The 17,446-nt window shown below is 48.1% G+C and overlaps 1 protein-coding gene across 11 annotated transcripts in view; it reads right to left on the reverse strand.

Annotated features, from left to right (window-relative positions):
* The window catches only part of MAP2K4 (mitogen-activated protein kinase kinase 4), a 175,269-nt gene extending 158,052 nt beyond the window's left edge, over positions 1–17,217 (reverse strand). For 6 of the 11 annotated variants that reach the window (XM_074971920.1, XM_074971918.1, XM_074971923.1 and 3 more), the window contains exon 1: positions 16,643–16,767. In XM_074971920.1, the coding sequence (XP_074828021.1) occupies positions 16,643–16,766 (124 nt within the window). In that variant the 5' untranslated portion in view covers position 16,767. Of the gene's footprint in view, positions 1–16,642; positions 16,768–16,976 lie in introns of those variants that run through there. The other 5 variants (XM_074971921.1, XM_074971924.1, XM_074971916.1 and 2 more) reach the window with 4 other exon arrangements.
* Positions 17,218–17,446: the final 229 nt, after the last annotated feature.

The raw sequence follows: 17,446 nt of genomic DNA on the forward strand, positions 1-17,446 counted from the left end.
GCCTCTAGGAGGATGTCTACAGAGCATTTTCGTCTGAGCAGGAGCAAGCCTCTCAGCTCAGCTCAACAGACTCAGGGTAGTGGAGCTTGCCCTAGTACTGTAAAAACATCTGAGCAGACAGCACTTTGAAGATGCAGTTTGGACTCTGAATCCCAGGAAGGGGGCTCACTGGGCCTCTTTCCAGCTTGGTTGCATCCACTTCCAATAACTGTCTTCCCCTTTCTTATAAATGCAAGTTATTAGGTTTCTTAGATGCGAAGGAGAAATTTTGAGAAATCAGCAAGAGATTCATGAAGACTGTCACAGGCCATCTCCTGGTGCACCTAAGAAAGAGGACCAGATAGAAAATGTTTACAATGCTTCGGTTCTTGCCATTTGGACTCTATTCTCATTGTATTCAGTGAAGAATGTTTTGCTTTTGAAAGTGCCAATTTCCATCTTCAACAAAATGCAAATACAAAGGCTTTGATTTGGAAAGGGGAAACATAAGAACAGCCATACTGGGTCCATTGAGCCCAGTATTCTGTCTTCCGACAGTGGCCCATGCCAGGTGCCCCAGAGGGAATGAACAGAACAGGTAATCATCAAGTGATCTATCCCCTGTTGTCCATTACCCTGGCAAACAGAGGCTAAGGACACCATCCCTGCCCATCCTGGCTGATAGCCATTGATGGACCTATCCTCCATGAACTTATCTAATTGTTTTTTGAACCCTGTTATAGTCGTGGCCTCTACAAAATCCTCTGGCAAGGAGTTCCACAGGCTGTGTGTTGTGTGAAAAAATACTTCCTGTTTTTTGTTTTAAACTTGCTGCCTATTAATTTCACTTCATGACCCCTAGTTCTTGTGTTATGAGAAGGGGTAAATAACACTTCCTTATTTAATTTCTCCACACCAGTCATGCGTTTATAGATCTCTATCATATTCCCCCCTTAGTCGTCTCTTCTCCAAGCTGAAAAGTCCCTGTCTTAATTGCTCCTAATACGGCAGCCATTCCATACCCTTAATCATTTTCGTTGCCCTTTTCTGAACCTTTTCCAATTCCAATATATCTTTTTTGAGATGGGGCAACCACATCTGCACGCAGTATTCAAGATGTGGGTTTACCATGGATTTATATAGAGGCAATATGATATTTTCTATCGTTTCATCTATCCCTTTCTTAATGATTCCCAACATTCTGTTCGCTTTTTTGACTGCCGCTGCACATTGAATGGATGTTTTCAGAGAACTACCCACGATGACTCCAAGCTCTCTTTCTTGAGTGGTAACAGCTAATTGAGACCCCATCATTTTATATGTATAGTTAGGATTATGTTTTCCAGTGTGCATTACTTTGCATTTATCAACACTGAATTTCATCTGCAGGTTGTTGCCCAGTCTCCCAGTTTTGAGGATCCTTTTGTAGCTCTTTGTAGTTTGCTTGGGACTTAACTATCTTGAGTAGTTTTGTATCATCTGAGAGAATCACTGTAGCAGTGAGAAACAAGCATTTGTAAGGTATACAAACCTGTCTCCTCTACTGCCAGTTCAGCAGCAGCTAATGTTCCCTATCCTGCTGAGGTGCAAGGCTGCTTAGCTCCATCCAAAGCGGGGCCAAGAGCGCAGAGAGAGAGTCAAACGGTGATAGACATGATGCTGTCAAGCAACCACAATTGCATTACAAACAATAGTGGATTATCCAATGATTCTTAAGTCTGGGTCCTTGCACCAGCACAGGCATCCGTGCACTAGGGCTGAAGCTGGGAATGCCCAGATCAGGGACCTTGCTCACGAAGTGCTGTGCAGCAGCATGTGTCAGGCCTTACATAAATTCAAGCCAGCAGCATGTATGCCTCACATGGGGTTTGCGGGTACAGCACAGGCAGGCTGCAGAAGGAGATTCCTGTGAGGACATTTACACAATGACAGTCGGGGCTGAAAAGCTCAATAACCCTCTCTAAACAAGTGACGGTCAACTGCTGCTTGGCTGTGTATGTTATGGCAAAGTCATGCCAGAGCCTTTCAACTTGACTGTAAGGAGCCACAAATGTTATCTAAGCTTTTGAGACTTTGCAACGATTGTAATTAAAAAACTTGGCTTGGAGCATTGGAGTCCCCAGAGCAAAGTGTAAGCCCATAAATGGCAGGAAAAGTGCACTAGAGAATCTTCAAAAACTAGAGCCCAAGGCAGGCCCAAATTTTGCCCAACTGAAGGCTGTGCTGGTAACTTACCAGGAGCCCAGAAGCTGCATGAAATTATGATAAAATAAACCAGTTTGCAAACAGCTTCAAGCTTAAGACAGAAATACAGCCTGTGGAGAATACGGGTCCCAGAATGCTCAGATTGATGTGGAGCACTGCATGCTGGAACTTGAAGTCAGATATTAAATCAGAGGGTGGCTAAACTGTAAAAACCTATGGGCTGCATTTTGCTGCCCTGAGCTTATGTAATTGTATTTATCTACTTTGATTTTAAAATGAATCCTTCCTGTGCTCCAAACACACAGACAAATATTGTATTACAACATTAAACCAATTCAGACGGTCAAAACCATGTGTCCTAACCTCCTGCAAATGTCCCTCATCAGCCCCACCCAAGCATTCATCCCTTTCCCACATGCAAGAACAATCACGGCAAAAGAAGCAAGCCACACACAGTAACCTGAAGGTAAGAACATCTGGGATCTGATGAATGCTGAGGTAGGACGCCAATTAGATCTTGTCTACACAAAAAGGTTGAACTGAACTGGTTTAATTTAAGGTGTGACTGTAAACAGGCTAACCCCTGGGGACAGTGTCATTTCAAGACAAAGTGGCTTATTTTGGATCAGTTTAAACAGATTCCTAATCTATTAAAAAAAATAATAATAATAAACCTGGTACAAACCAAAATGAATGTGTCCACACAAGGGTTTGCACCAAATTAACTTAATCATGCAGACAAGCCCTTACACTCAAGAAGCCCTGCCTGCAGCCCCCTCACAATTAAATGCAGGGAGGGCATTAGCTTCAGTGCCTCAGATTGCAAAAACAATCACATGACACAAAGAGACAGGCAGGTCTCTGAAGAAACCAGGATCCCACCCATTTATGGTTGTATAAGTTAAAACAAACATCCTAAAACCACACCAGGCAACAAATGCAAATCCTGGAGCACAGGAGTGAAGTGCCCCCTGTTACAAACATGCCTTAAGACAAAATAAGTTAACTGCTTGTTTCCCCTATTATAAATGCAGGGCTTGTCTGTCTTAGAAGATTCCAACTGATAAATTGAAATAACACCACCAAAAGTACCAAAGAAGTGAAACCTGACAGGGATGAGAAGAGACATGCTATTCAGGTGTTTAAAACTCTGTTTTTGTTAACACCTATTTAACTAAATACACTTAGGAGAAGAAAATCTGTGCTGAAAGACTACCATCAACTTGAAACTCATGACTGTCTCTGAAAACTTTATAACTATTAGTGTTACAAGTAACCCCTGAAATAACTAGAACAGATTCAGTTAGTTATTGCATTTAACACCATTTTGTGTACATGCCATATAATTGTTTTATTCATGGTCAGTCACATCATCCTTGCACTACTCTGGAGTAGCTCACACGTATACATTTCCCCATGTTTTGCTAGGGAATGCTTACCAGTAACAGCAGCTGCAAAGCTAGAACTGAAGCAGCAGCACACAGGTGTTTTACTTCTCTTCAACATTACCATTAGATAAGGGAATGATGGATCTGTTTGTATGTATTATGAACAACAGAAAGGGGAATAATACAAACAGTGACAATTAAAATAGTAATGCCTGAACTCTGTAGATCTCAAAGCATTTTACATAGGATGGTAAGTATCATCCCCTGTTTAGAGATGGGGAAACTGAGGCATGGAGATTAAGTGACTTGCCAAAGGACACACAACAGATCAGTATCAGAGCTTGAACAGAATACAGGTCTCCCGACTCCCAGCCCCTGGTCCTAGCCCCTGGATCAGTCCTGAAGATGCCCACTGTAGAACCGTGGCTACTCTAGATGCATAAAGTCAAGATAGAGGAGAAGAAACTGAGACACATGCCAGTGCACCTGCTACACTGATCCCTTACTAAGCTTAACACCACAAACCTTCCCCACTTAATAGCACCTCTGGAATCTCCATAAGTAAGGCTGGTTGAAACTCAACTAGAAAAAGCAGGGAGTATTTGTCCTGTCCAAATGTGATTGCTGTCACAGAGACCCCCAGATTGATTCAGGTTTAATTTTCCAATATTCACAGAGTGGACGAAAAATTTTCACAGAACAGACTACTCTGTATCCAAGTGGAGGCAACCTACATTTAGCAGGATACCCACCATGCAGGGCACTTCTGCTGGCCTAAACTATAAGAAGCATGTTTGAGGAACACAAAAAGCTTAAGCTTCCATCACAATCCTTGGGATAGGACAGCAAAAATTTGATTGCTCCAATTCTAAGCAAATGACTCCCACTACTACTCCTTTCTCCCTCCATACTTCATCTGCCACAAACTGTCCGCATATCAACATGACCTGTGATGCTCACGTCAGGGAGAAGCTCATCGGGAGCCACTGTGTCAGAGGCTGAGGACAAAAAAGGGTTGGTAACAAATGCCAATGGATAAGAAGTCTATCAAAGAATTCTGTAACTACAGTGGATCCCTTAACCTGATGACCTGCAAACAAAGTAGACCATGTGTCCTGATGGGGACATGAGCGAGCTTGGACAGTGGAGAAAGAGACCTAGGCAAAGTCTGCTCTGTTGAATATCAGCTGCTTCAGTTTTCCAAGCACATGATGTCAAAATGATTCTAAGCCCAATTTTTAAGACAAGGTCACCTAACAAAAATATTAATCAGATGAACAGATGTCAAGCACACTTTTCCAAGCAATTCCAATAATGAATTGAGAGCACACCTGAGAAGATAGGACAGAGGAATTAATACAAAAAACAGTAGCAGAGAGATAATACTGGTGAGAATACTGTGTCCAGAACATTGAAAAAAATCAAAGAGTCAGAAGAGAGTCACAAGAGTGATTTGAGCACTTTTGTCTAGTAATGGGAGCAGCAGCCTGTCCAAACTTCTGAAACCTGAGCCCCTCTCTCAGGAGAATGAAACCCATCACACCACCTGCTTTGTAGTCAAAAGCCCAACTATCAATATAGGCATCCTTTACACACACACACTCCTGCCCTCCTCACTTTGGGAAGTGATAGGGCAAATCTTTATTATACAAGATACTTCCACTCATTTCTGACCTGCTTTCATGAGCAGTGAAATAGTTAACAATTTCGACGTTTGAAGTATCTACGTTGACATCGGCATCCGTAGCCATTGAAATGAATGGAGAGGTTCATACCTCACAGCTACTGTTTTAGGCTCTCTGCAAACCGAGGCTTTGTCTTCAATGCAAAAAAGCGTGTTTTTACCTCAAGATAACGAAAGCATGTTAGCTCCCATTCTGTAAAATCTTAGTGGAAACAAGGCACTCTACTTTTATCATTAAGTAAACTGGGAAGGGGTACAGTGTTGCCCATGCCTAGCTCCTTCACAGTAAAAACTACAGGGAGCTTGTCTCCACTAGGATTTTACCACAAGATAACTTAACATGTGAGGGTTATCTTGCCGTACACATACAATTTTTTAGCAGTGAGGACAAAGTCATAGGCAGACAGTGATATATCAATTACACTCTACTCACATTTTGAAGGTTTTCTTTACAACCATGAGCCAGCAACAGGTTTTAAGTGAAAGCTGAGACTCTCCAGAACAAGCGAGAGGCATGTCAGAGCCCCTGAGAAGCTGTGCCTAATGCTTTGGGAAGCCCTGCCTTAAAGAGCTCATTCTGCTTAGCTTATTCAATACAATGTTATGAGGCATTTTAATCAGTCTGGAAGTACCTACACACAGGGAGAAGGTTTCTGATAGAAAGCTCTTTAATCTAGCAGATGAAAAAATAACCAGAGCCAATTGCTGGAAGCTAAAGCTAGACAAATTCAAACTGGAAATGAGGCACATATTTTTAACAGTAAGACTAATTAATCACTGGAACACCTTCCCAAGGGAAATGATGGATTCTCCACCACCTAGAGTCTTTACATTGTGCTTGGATGTCTCTTTCTAAAAGATCTGCTCTGGTTCAAACACAAGTTATTGGGCCTGATGTAGGAATTAGTGGATGAAGTTCTCTGACTTGTGTTATACAGAAGGTCAGACTAGATAATCATAATGGTGCTTTTTGGTCTTAAAATTTATGAAAGATCCAGCCTTGAAAGAACTGTGAGAAAGTACCAGAGAGCCTTCTCCAGAACACCGCTGCTGCAGCGCTGCAATTGCTACTGCTCTGAATAGAGAGGCTGGGGATGAAGCTGAGCGCAGAGTACCATGGCAGAAGTGCCATGAAAATATCTGTAAGGAAATGTTTATCTTCGCTAATAGAACACAGTGAGCTGAGTATTGGGAAAAAAGATCCAGGGTAGAGCCCTTTGTGGACATAAATCGGATATCCACGGAGCTGCAGGGCTCTACCAGGAACTGCAGCAGCGAAAGCAGCAGCATGTCGGACCACCGCTCACAGGAGCCAGTGCCATGCACTGGCAGCTCCTCCGATGCAGCTGTACCGCCCCCAGCCCCACCCACTTGGGCAAGCACCAGGCTCATCGGCAGCTGTCCCTGGTCACACTAGCGTGTGCAAGTGGCTCAAACATCCCCGGACAGGAGACCCAGACTGTTGCGTGGAAGGGACTCCTGTCCAGGGACATGAGAGCTACTTGCACACACTAGGGCATGGGTGGGCAAACTACGGCCCGCGGGCCACATCTGGCCCTCCAGCCAGTTTAAAATGGCCCTCAAGCTCCTGCTAGGGAGCGGGGCCTGGGGCTTGCCCTGCTCCTGGGCTCCAGCTGGGGAGCGGGGTCAGAGGCCACTCTGTGCGCACATCCCAAGGCTCCTGCAAGCAGCAGCATGTTCCCACTCCAGCTCCTAAGCTTAGGGGCAGCCAGGGGGCTGCACACACTGCCCCTGCCCCAAGCGCCACCCCCGCAGCTCCCATTGCCTGGGAACTGTGGCTAATGGGAGCTGCAGGGGCAGTGCCTGCAGATGGGGCAGCACGCAGAGCCTCCTGGCCACATCTCTGCATAGGAGCTGGAGGGGGGACATGCCGCTGCTTCCAGGAGCTGCTTCAGGTAAGCGCCAGCCGGAGCCCGCACTCCTGACCTCCTCCCGTGCCCCAAGCCCTCCCCCCCGCCCTCTGAACCCTTGGTCCCAGCCCAGAGCACCCTCCTACACCCCAAATCCCTCATTCCCAGAACCTGCACCCCAATCCCCTGCCACAGCCTGGAGCCCCCTCCCGCACCCTGAACTCCTCTTTTCTGGACCCACCCCAGAGCCCGCAACCCCAGCCAGAGCCCTCACCCCCTCCTTCACCCCACCCCCAATTTCGTGAGCATTCATGGCCCATCATACAATTTTCATACCAAGATGTGGCCATCGGTCCAAAGAGTTTGCCCACTCCTGCACTAGGGCAACCAGTGACAGCTGCCGATGAGCCTGGTGCCTGCCCCAGTGGGTGGGGCTGGGAAAGTATAGCTGTGCTGGAGGAGCTGCCGGTGCGGGGCGCTGGCTCCTGCAAGTGGCAGCCAGACATGCAGCTGCTTTTGCCACTGCAGTTCCCAGTAGAGCCCTGCAGGGCCGCAGATATCCAATTTATATCCAGAGATATAAATTTTGTACCCACACAGGGCTCTAATCCAGGGCAGAAAGCAGCTGACTCCTTCTGAGGGCTGGTGGAGACCAGCATACTCCAAACTTTAAAACGACATTGGAAACATAAGACTCATACAGAAAGCTCCTTACCCAGATGTGAAAGGGTATATAAACCCCCACAGAACGAGAGGTTAACTAGAGACTGAGAACTCTATTAGCCCAACTTGTCACATCTGAAGAGTGCATTAGACTCAGGGAGGAGTTAAAAGAAAAGAGTTCAGTATAGTTGGGAGGAGGAAATCCAGAAGAGAGGTGGTTTGGAGTTTCCTCTCTGTGGCAAGCCACCGACAGAAGCCAGGCAGAGGAAGAACAAAGATGAACTAACAGCTCAAGCCCAGGGTGGGTGGACATTGCTTAGTTTGTATTTTTGTCTGTTTTCTGGTTTTGCTGAGAGACTCCAGGGAAAAGCCCTGCATGTCACTGCTCTTCAAGAAAAGTGAGGCTGAAGAGGAGTCGAGGAGGGGCAGAAGATGCTGTCTTGATTACTTCTACTTTATCAGACATTATTCAAGACTTTGATACCCCTGAAGGGGTGAAACTCCCTTGTCACCTGACTGTATGGCCACGCCACCACCATTACCACATCACTGAAGTCAGTCACAAGGTAGAGAATGGGGCAGAATTGCTGACACAACATTCACACCACGAGGGGGTGCTCCAAAGATTGATACTAAAACAACTCTATAACAAAGCATCGCCTCATTGAAAACCTGATGAATTTTTGCCATTGGTGCTGTTTGCTTCCTGCATTGCCAGGCTGAGCAAAATGCCAACAGACTGGACAGTTTCTTTTTCTCTTTTAATTTCACTTTTTAGTGAGGCACACTTTATTTGAAATTTAGCACAAATTTCAAGTTTTGTTTAAAAAACAGGTATCTTATCAAACCCAAATCCATAGAAAACTTGTGAACTCCAAAAGCAGTAGACATTAAAAGTCTGCTTTAGTTCGATATTTTGTGGGCTTTATTTTAAACATAAGTAAGGTCTCTTCTCTATAAATGCCTTATAGATATTAGATTCCCAGTCCAACTACAATCCTGTATCCCAAGCCCTCCGTATTCCACACATATAGGAACTATAAACAAAATATGATTGTAAGTGTTTCCACCAAACTTACTTTTGAAAATTACATAGAGGAAAAGAAGGGAGACTTTCTCCATTTAACTTTGTTTCTTTAGATGGCCCTGTCTGCACAGGCAAAAAGAGTGTATTTTTCATTCATGAGTTCAATCAAGTTAACATAACAATTGGAAAGCCCTCTTAACAGCTCTGAAGACAAGCTAACACATTTGGATCCTGCCTTCACTAAGAAAAAAGGTATACACATAACAGCTGAGTGTGGATAAACACAGTAAGTAATGTCATCTCTGAAGTGGTGCAGCATTTTAAGTGCAGACAAGCCCTAACACACCCATGCAGAAAAAGAGCAGCTCTTGCTTCTGCCCTATTGCCACCATCACGAGGAGAGCTATCATTTATATTTTTTTGCTATAAATAAAATCAATGCAAGGTTTCAAAAAACAAGGCAAATAGCGTTTTATTACAGCGTTTCCTCTGTATGAAAACAGTACAGTCTCAGTCTGAAGCAGTTGAAAATGCTGCTAATGCAGAAAGGATTTTTCAAAGGTTTAAAACTTTAAAAGGTTTTAACTTTAAAAACACCAACTGCACTGAAAGACAGTGATTTTTTTAAAACAAGGGCTTGTCTACGCTACAAAGTTAAGTCGACATAAGGCAGCTTACATCATCCTAACTATGGAGATGTACACACTACCATGCTTTTCCCGCCACTGTCACACGCCTGCTACACCGACTTAATAAAACCACCTTGACAAGAGGCGTAACGCTTATGGCGACATAATTAGAGCGACACAGTGTTGGTGTAGACACTGCATTGCTTGCGTCGACCTAAGTGGCCTCCAGAAGGTGTGCTCCAATGCCCATCGTGACCGCTCTGCTTCCCTGCAGCCAGGTACACAGGTATGCACCCCTTCCCTTTTAAAACCCCAGGGAAGTTCTGAAACTGCTCTTCCTGTCTGCTTGGCATGTGAGCTAACATAACAACTGACCAGGCCAGCTCCACGCACAAATGCGCTCCTGCCTGGAGTACAACGAAAGTGGTGGATCTACTGGATCTGTGGGGACGGGAGGCTGTGCAGTCACAGTTCCACTCCAGCAGCAGGAACTTTGATATCTAAGGCCAGATCACTCGGGCCATGGAGGACAAAGGCTATGCCAGGGACACGCAGCAGTGCCGTGTAAAACTCAAGGAGCTCAGGTAGACATACCAGAATGAAAGGGCAGCAAATAGTCGCTCTGGTGTAGAGCCGCAGATATGCCGCTTCTACAAGGAGCTGCATGTCATCCTCAGCGGCGACCCCACTTCCATCACCAAGAGCCCTGTGGCTACTTCAGGGGGGGGGGGAGGGGGGGCAGGGGCTGGATTCACTGGCCACCAGAGGGAACTTCGAGGAAAACATGCTGGACAAGGAAGTGAAGGAGGATGGGAGACAAGCAACAGGGAGATCTGGTGGAGTGGGCGGCCAGGACCGCTTTTTGACTCCAGAGCAATCTAGCCACTCCCTGCAGTCCAGTGAGCTTAGCCTGATGCAGGCGACGGAAGCTCTGGTGTGTACTCAGTTTGCTTCAATACCTTAGGGACACATCTACTCATGTAACGCTTTTTTTAATCAGGCTACAAAAGGTAGTGAAATAACCAGTACAGGTAGAGTTGCTATCTGCTTCTCATTCCCCTGTAGAGCTAGACAGAGGGGGCCCTACAGAAAAATTTGTTTATGCACACTGGGATGTCCCATGAATCCTCCACAGAGATCTCCAGGAAACTTTCTTAGAGGTAATCTGCAATCCTCTGCCGAAGATTTATTGTTTCTTCCTCTGCAGTTGGCCACTTTGTCACACCACTGGGCAATTACTTCAGACGACACCATTGCAGCACACAAGCTAGCAGCATACGGATCCAGGCTGCAGCCACACGCATGCAGGAAGTGCTCCCTTGCAGCCTTGCTTACCTTCAGGAGTGAGATATCAGCTACAATTACCTCTGCCTGTGGAAAACAGTGCCAGCATTCAGTACAATAGTCCTATGCACTTGTACTGATAACCCAGTGCTACCCCCTGCCCTTTGTTCCAACTCACCCACTTCACTCTGGGCTTGGCTGAGGCTGCCACCGAGCTCTATGACTCATAAGGGAACGTGAGAAAGTTGTGCTTGTAACTTGTTTGGATCAAGCGGTGCAAGTGCACTGAAAATAGGACCTCTGTCCATTGTTTCTTTAGCAGTTGCAGATGTGGCCTTGAGGGTCTCCTCATGCACACTGGCGGAGCAGCTCGGCCAGATAAGGAGGAGAAAGAAGAGGTCTAAGGAAGACATGTTCAAGGTGTTGCAATCCTCTGGTGCTTCGGATTGCGAGCCAAGAGCTTAGAGAGAGACAATCAATGAGAACATGTGGAGAGATACTGAGGAAAGGAAGCAGGGCCAGGAACGGATGATAACACTGCTCGGGGAACAAACAGATATGCTGCAACCTCTGGTTGAACTTCAGGCTGAACACATCCGTGCTCACCTCCCTCTGCAGCTCACAGAGAACTGCATTCCATGACCTCCCTACACTCTCCACACATGTTCCATGTATCTTCCATTGCTGCAACAGTACACCAGGCACTCCACCACGCAGGAGATTACACACAACAGCTAGACATACAGCCAGACGCGAGAGCCTCATTGGCGTATGTGCTTGTGAATTCACTGTCCCTTCTCCTTCAAAGATACTGTGTGTATGAAGTTTACCTCAGCATGACATAGGTATGTTTCCATAGGTGTGGAAAGTGAATGAATCTTTATTATTCTCCAACACATGGTGACTGCTACTAACATTCAGAGATAGTAGCAATAGATTCATTTGCATTGTTATAGCACAGAAAGCAATCATTACAAGGTTCCTACCACAGTCAAAAAAAACCAATTCCAGGCTCAGCACATTTCAGCTACACACATTACTGTGGCTCATTGTTGAAATGCTCCTTCAAAGCCTCCCTGTTCCGAATAGCTCCCTGTTGAGCCCCTCTGAGAGCCCTGGTATATCTGGCTGCTCAAAATCAGCAGACAGCTGTTCAACTTCCAGACCGCACCCATGGGGAAACTTCTCCCCCTTTGCTTCACAGATATTATGAAGCTCACAGTAGGCAGCTATGACCATGGGGATACTGCCCTCACTGAGGTCTAACCTCCTGAGGAGAAGCACCAGTGACCCTTTAAGCAGCCAAATGCACATTCAACAGTCATTCTGCACCTGCTGCCCCTGTTGTTGAAGCACTCCTTCTTGCTGTCAGGCATGCCGGTGTACAGTCTCATGAGCCACAGCAGCTAGGGGTAGATTGGGTCTCCCAGGATTACTATTTGCATTTCCACATCCCCAGTGGTAATCCTCTGGTCTGGAAAGAAAGTCCCTGCTTGCAGCTTTCTGTACAGGCCTGTGTTTCTAAAGATACATGCGTCATGCACCTTCTCTGACCAGCCCATGTTGATGTCGGTGAAATGACCCCAGTGATCCACAGTGCTCGCAATACCAGAGAAAAGTAGCCCTTTCTGTTGAAGTACTCCGTCAAAAGGTTGTCTGGTGCCAAAATAGGGATATGCATGCCATCTATCGCCCCACCACAGTTAGGGAATCCCACTGCCGCAAAGCTATCCACTATTTCATGTACATTACCCAAAGTCACAGTCCTTCATAGCAGAATGCAATTAATGGCCCTGCAAACTTGCATCACAGCAACCCTCATCTGTGGATTTCCCAACTGCAAACTGATTGGTAGCAGCGTGGCATTGCCAGCCTCCACCTAGCAATTGCCACTCGCTTCTCCTCCATGAATGCAGCTCTCATTTTGGTGTCCTTGCGCCGGAGGGCAGAGGTGAGCTCTGCACATAGTTCCAGGAAGGTGGTTTTGCACATCCAGAAGTTCTGCAGCCATTGGCTCGCCATATCATACCTGCATAATGATGCAATCGCACCACTCAGTGCTTGTTTCTTGAGCCCAGAACTGACGGTCCACCACGTGCAGCTGCTCCGTGAATGCTAACAGCAATCTTGAATTGTTTCTTTCCATGGCACACTGTAAGCCAGACACCAAGGCATCGTCATCAGACATTCAGCTTGTAAAATACTGCAGGATCAGGTGTGTTGTGTTCATAATGCTCACCACAGTACTGGAGAGCAGTGCAGGATCCATGCTTTCTAAGAGAGATGGCGGATGCACAAGTTACCGGGGCTGTTGAAAGTGGCATTAAATATACTAGGAAGCCCATGGAATGATGGGACAGAGAAAACTATATCATGGGATACTGAAACTGCCCCCCTGAGGCATTGCAAACCCTTCCCAAAACACCCTGGGGCAGATGGTGGCAAGTTGCACAGTGTGATAGCTACCCAAGGTGCACTGCTCTCTGTGTCAATGCAAGAGCTGCCACTGTGGACACACTCCTCAGAAAAAAGGACATGCAACAGCAGTTTAATTACAATGGTGGCTATATGTCAACCTAACTTAAGTCAACTTAACTTTATAGTGTAGACATTGCCCAAGTCTCTAATTTTTGCTAGGGGTAGAGGGTCAACCCTCAGACATTGACGAAAAGACCTGCTACCTTACCCTACAGTAAGGCTATGAAAAGCTGAAATGTTAGCCACAACCAAAATAAGAGACTAATATTTTAACCATAAGTTGATGATTGAAGTATTCTTAGTCTATTTTCCCAAAGCAAATATTAAGGTAACAGACAAAAGAAACAAGAGGGATCAAGAAATAAAGAACAGCTCAGTGAATGGGGATGTAATCACTAGGAGCCAAATCGGAACTGCTCCTCCCCAATCCAGCAAGAGACTGGCTGATAAAGCGTGACACAAGTCTTGTTTACTCATAGAAATTACACTAATTTAACTATATCAGTTTCCATTTGGTTTGTTACTGAATTAACACACAACAAGACACTGCAGTATCTATCCAGAAACAAACTTGGGGCTACAAAAATAGGTTGTGTTTCAAAACGTTAGATAATGCAAATTTAAACACAATTTTGTACCTAGTGCAGAAAGGTTGTGTTTAAGAACATATTAATGGGCTATGGTCAACCATAAAGAGACCCCAACATTTACCACGATCAGCTAAGGTTTTTAAACATCACTGCCTTTGTGCCCACTAGATACTAAGTGGTGTGTAAATACACATTACTTACAGCATGTTAGCTAATATCTTAAAACACAACCTATTTGCCTAGTCTGGACATGCCCTCGGGAAAGTGACATTTGGGCAGAGGCTACAAGTCAGCACTTACAATGTTCAGTTTACTAGGGTTACAGTTCTTAGGTCAACTGACAGACCTATTCTTTATCTGGCTTTTTATTAAGAAACTAGTTTCTAAATAAAACTGTACCCACTATTAGACCATTTGTTTTCTGAGCCCTTGTGTTGGAAAATGAGGGATGCACTGAGCCTGGCTTCTCCCAGTACTAGTTTCCAACTATGCTCATGGAGGGGCAAAAATGTATGCCCGTTTTTCCCTTCCAGCCACAGCGTTTGTGCAGCACACATGCCGCTGGAAATTCTACAGGAAGTAACTGCAGCCTAAACTAACACAAAAAAAGAAAAGCCTCATGCTCTGCATCAGATCAACCGAACATTCTGGGAGATCCCAGTTTAAACCTTTGCCCAGAATGGTGGGCAAAGAACAGCCAGACTGGGATGAGTCACTTGCCACAAGAAATATTTAAGAAGGAGACAGAACACGGATCTAATAAGGTACAGGTTAAACCTCTCTAATCCTGCACTCCCTGGTCCGGCAATATCTGTGGTCCGGCATAGGCGCCAACTCCATGGGTGCTCCAGGGCTGGAGCATCCATGGGGAAAAATTAGTGGGTGCGGAGCATCCACCGGCACCAAGCTCCCCCCTCTGTAACCCTCCCCCGTGCCTCTCATGTGCCCGTGCTTACCAACTCCTGCTCCTCCCTCCCAGTGCTTCCGGAGCACCACGAACAGCTGATTCGTAGCATTCAAGCTCCAGGAGGGAGGGGGAGGACATGGGGCCAGCAGCTGGGACCCCAGGCAGGGGGCCAGCACCCCAGGCGGCAGCGAGACCCCCGAGCAGGGGGTCCTGCTGGGTGCAAAGCCTGGGGGTGCTACAGCACCCCCTGCATCCCTACTTCCCGCACCTATGGAGACCCACTGGCACTCTGCATTGACCTCCCATGGTTTGGCTAATTCTCTGGTTCGGCACTGGTCAGGTCCCGACGGTGCCGTACTAGAGAGGTTCAACCTGTATAAAATCCAGACTAAAACTTGCCTACCTTTGGCAAATGTTCACTTGTTTATATACTTTAACTCAATGACTCTTCAGCTGCAGAGCTTACATGTGTTAGTGGGAGGAAAATGCAGGTCCTACATCAAAATAACCTGCTGCAGCAGAACTATGGGAAAGGATCGGTGCCATGTCTAACCTGCACATTCATGCTTAAAACAAAAATCAAGAGCCTATTTGCTATTCATGTAGTTACCGAATAAAAGGGTAGGAGTCTGAAATGAGAAGTGAATGCCTTCCCGAGAAGAATGGCTACTTTCTTATTGTTTAGAGCAGTGCTTCTCAAGCTATCTGATGTGGGGGACTTGCAATTTTTTTTTCCCCAATATGTGCACAGACTGGCAGCTGATGGCTCGCGGACCAGCACCGGTCCGCAGACCACCACTTTGAGTAGCACTGGTTTAGAGATCTTCAGAGACAGTCAAAACACCACTAGCAGGATCTAGTTGCCCCTAAAGAGGAGTATGTTCAAATATATGTAACAGCTTTCAAGCTACATTAAGTGTGTATTTCTGAGCCTTGAGCACCACCTCACAGAATAGGAGACAAGGCTCCAACATCAGCTCAGATTTACATGGTAAAAACAGCATTTCTTCTGCTAGTCACTAATGTGTAGAAGGCAAGTGGAGGTGGTATGCAGTCACTGAATAGCACAGCGCTGCCAACACTGGCATCTGGACCCCCCCCCCCCCATCACTTCCCAAAGCAGTCACCAAACACAGGTACGGAGCACCCCGTGCGCACTCAAACACCCCTAGCCCTAGGGAAAACAGCACATCGGCACAGCCCCCAGATTGACTCCCCCTTCAATGCTTCTGGCACACTCACCTCAGTCTCCCCTCTGACACACACACTGCGGGCACACTCGAGTATGCCCCCGCACATACACACACACATTCACACAGCAGGCAAACTTGCATCCCCCCCGCACCTGGCAGGCACACTTGCACCCCCGTACTCATGCACACGCACCCTGTGAGCACACTCACACACACATCTGCATGCGTACCCTGTGGGCACACTTGCGCCCCCCCCCCACACACCTGCACCCTACAGGCACATTCCCCCACCCCCACCCTGGGGGCATACATCCACACACACACACTGCGGACACACTCGTGACCCCCATACACACACTCATGCACCCTGTGCACACATTTGCACACTTGTGCCAAACACGCACGCACCCTGCGGGCACACTCACACACCCCCCCACAGTCACTCACCCTGTGCACGCACACACACAACCGTGCCCCCCACGCCCCCGCACCCTGAGGGCACACTCACACCCCTCACACACACCCGCACTCTGCGGACACACTCGCCCCCCATCGCCCCTGTGGGCATACATCCACACACGCACACACTGCGGGCACACTCCCGGCCCCTCCCCCATACACATACGCACACACACACTACGGGCACACTCCCGTCCCCCATCCCTCCCCCTACACACGTTCGGGCCCTTCCCCCAGCCTGCCGCCCCCCTCCGCGCAATCCCGGGCCCATGGCCGCCGCAGCACCTGAGGCCTCTCGGCCCGGAGCGCGGCCCCCAGGGCGGGAGTCGGACGGTTCCCTCTCGGGGCCGCTGGCCGGGCGCCTGTCGCGAGGGCTGCGCGGCGCCCCGGCCCTCGCCTCACAGGCCATCGCGGTTCGGGGGGCCCGGGCCCGGGCCCTCTTCCCGCCGCTGAGCAAGGGAGCGCCCGGCCGAGCCGGGGCCTAGCCGGACCCGAGCTGCCGGCCCCACCGGACCGACGAGGGCGGCCCGGAAGCGGCCGGGCCGAGGTGCGGAGCCCGGGCCGGGCGCGCCGTTGCGGGGGGACCGAGCGGGCGGAGCCTGGCGCGGGGGTCGCTCACCCTGCATGCTGCTGACCGCCGTGTGCGCCTGGGAGCCCGGAGTGCTGCTCCCGCTGCTGGAGCCGGAGCCGGAGCCGCTGCTGGGGCTGGGAGTCGCCATTGTGCGCGCCAGACACGGAGCAGCGCGGAGGCTGCAATGCAGCAGGGACCCTCCCAGGCAGGACACCTAGAGCCCCGACTCCGTATAGCAGGCGCCTGAGCCTGCCCGTCCGCCTGTCCGTCCCCCGGGCTGGGGCTGCCGGCTTAACCCCTCCCAGTCCCACGCAGGACACCTAGAGCCGGGCGCCGGGCAGGCGCTGAGTCGGCCCGTCCGTTCGCCTGGCAGCTGGAGTTCGCTCGGCCCCCGAAAGGGATCTGCGGCCAGCGCGTCTGGGCTTCCTCCGTGCCCAGCGAGCCCGAGTCCTGCTACTGCCTTCGCAGGGAAGGGAGAATCTCCTGGCCAGATCCTAGCCCAGGGTCGCTTATTAGTG

The sequence above is a fragment of the Natator depressus genome, chromosome 14, assembly GCF_965152275.1.
Source record: "Natator depressus isolate rNatDep1 chromosome 14, rNatDep2.hap1, whole genome shotgun sequence".
Classification (NCBI taxonomy): Eukaryota; Metazoa; Chordata; order Testudines; family Cheloniidae; genus Natator; species Natator depressus.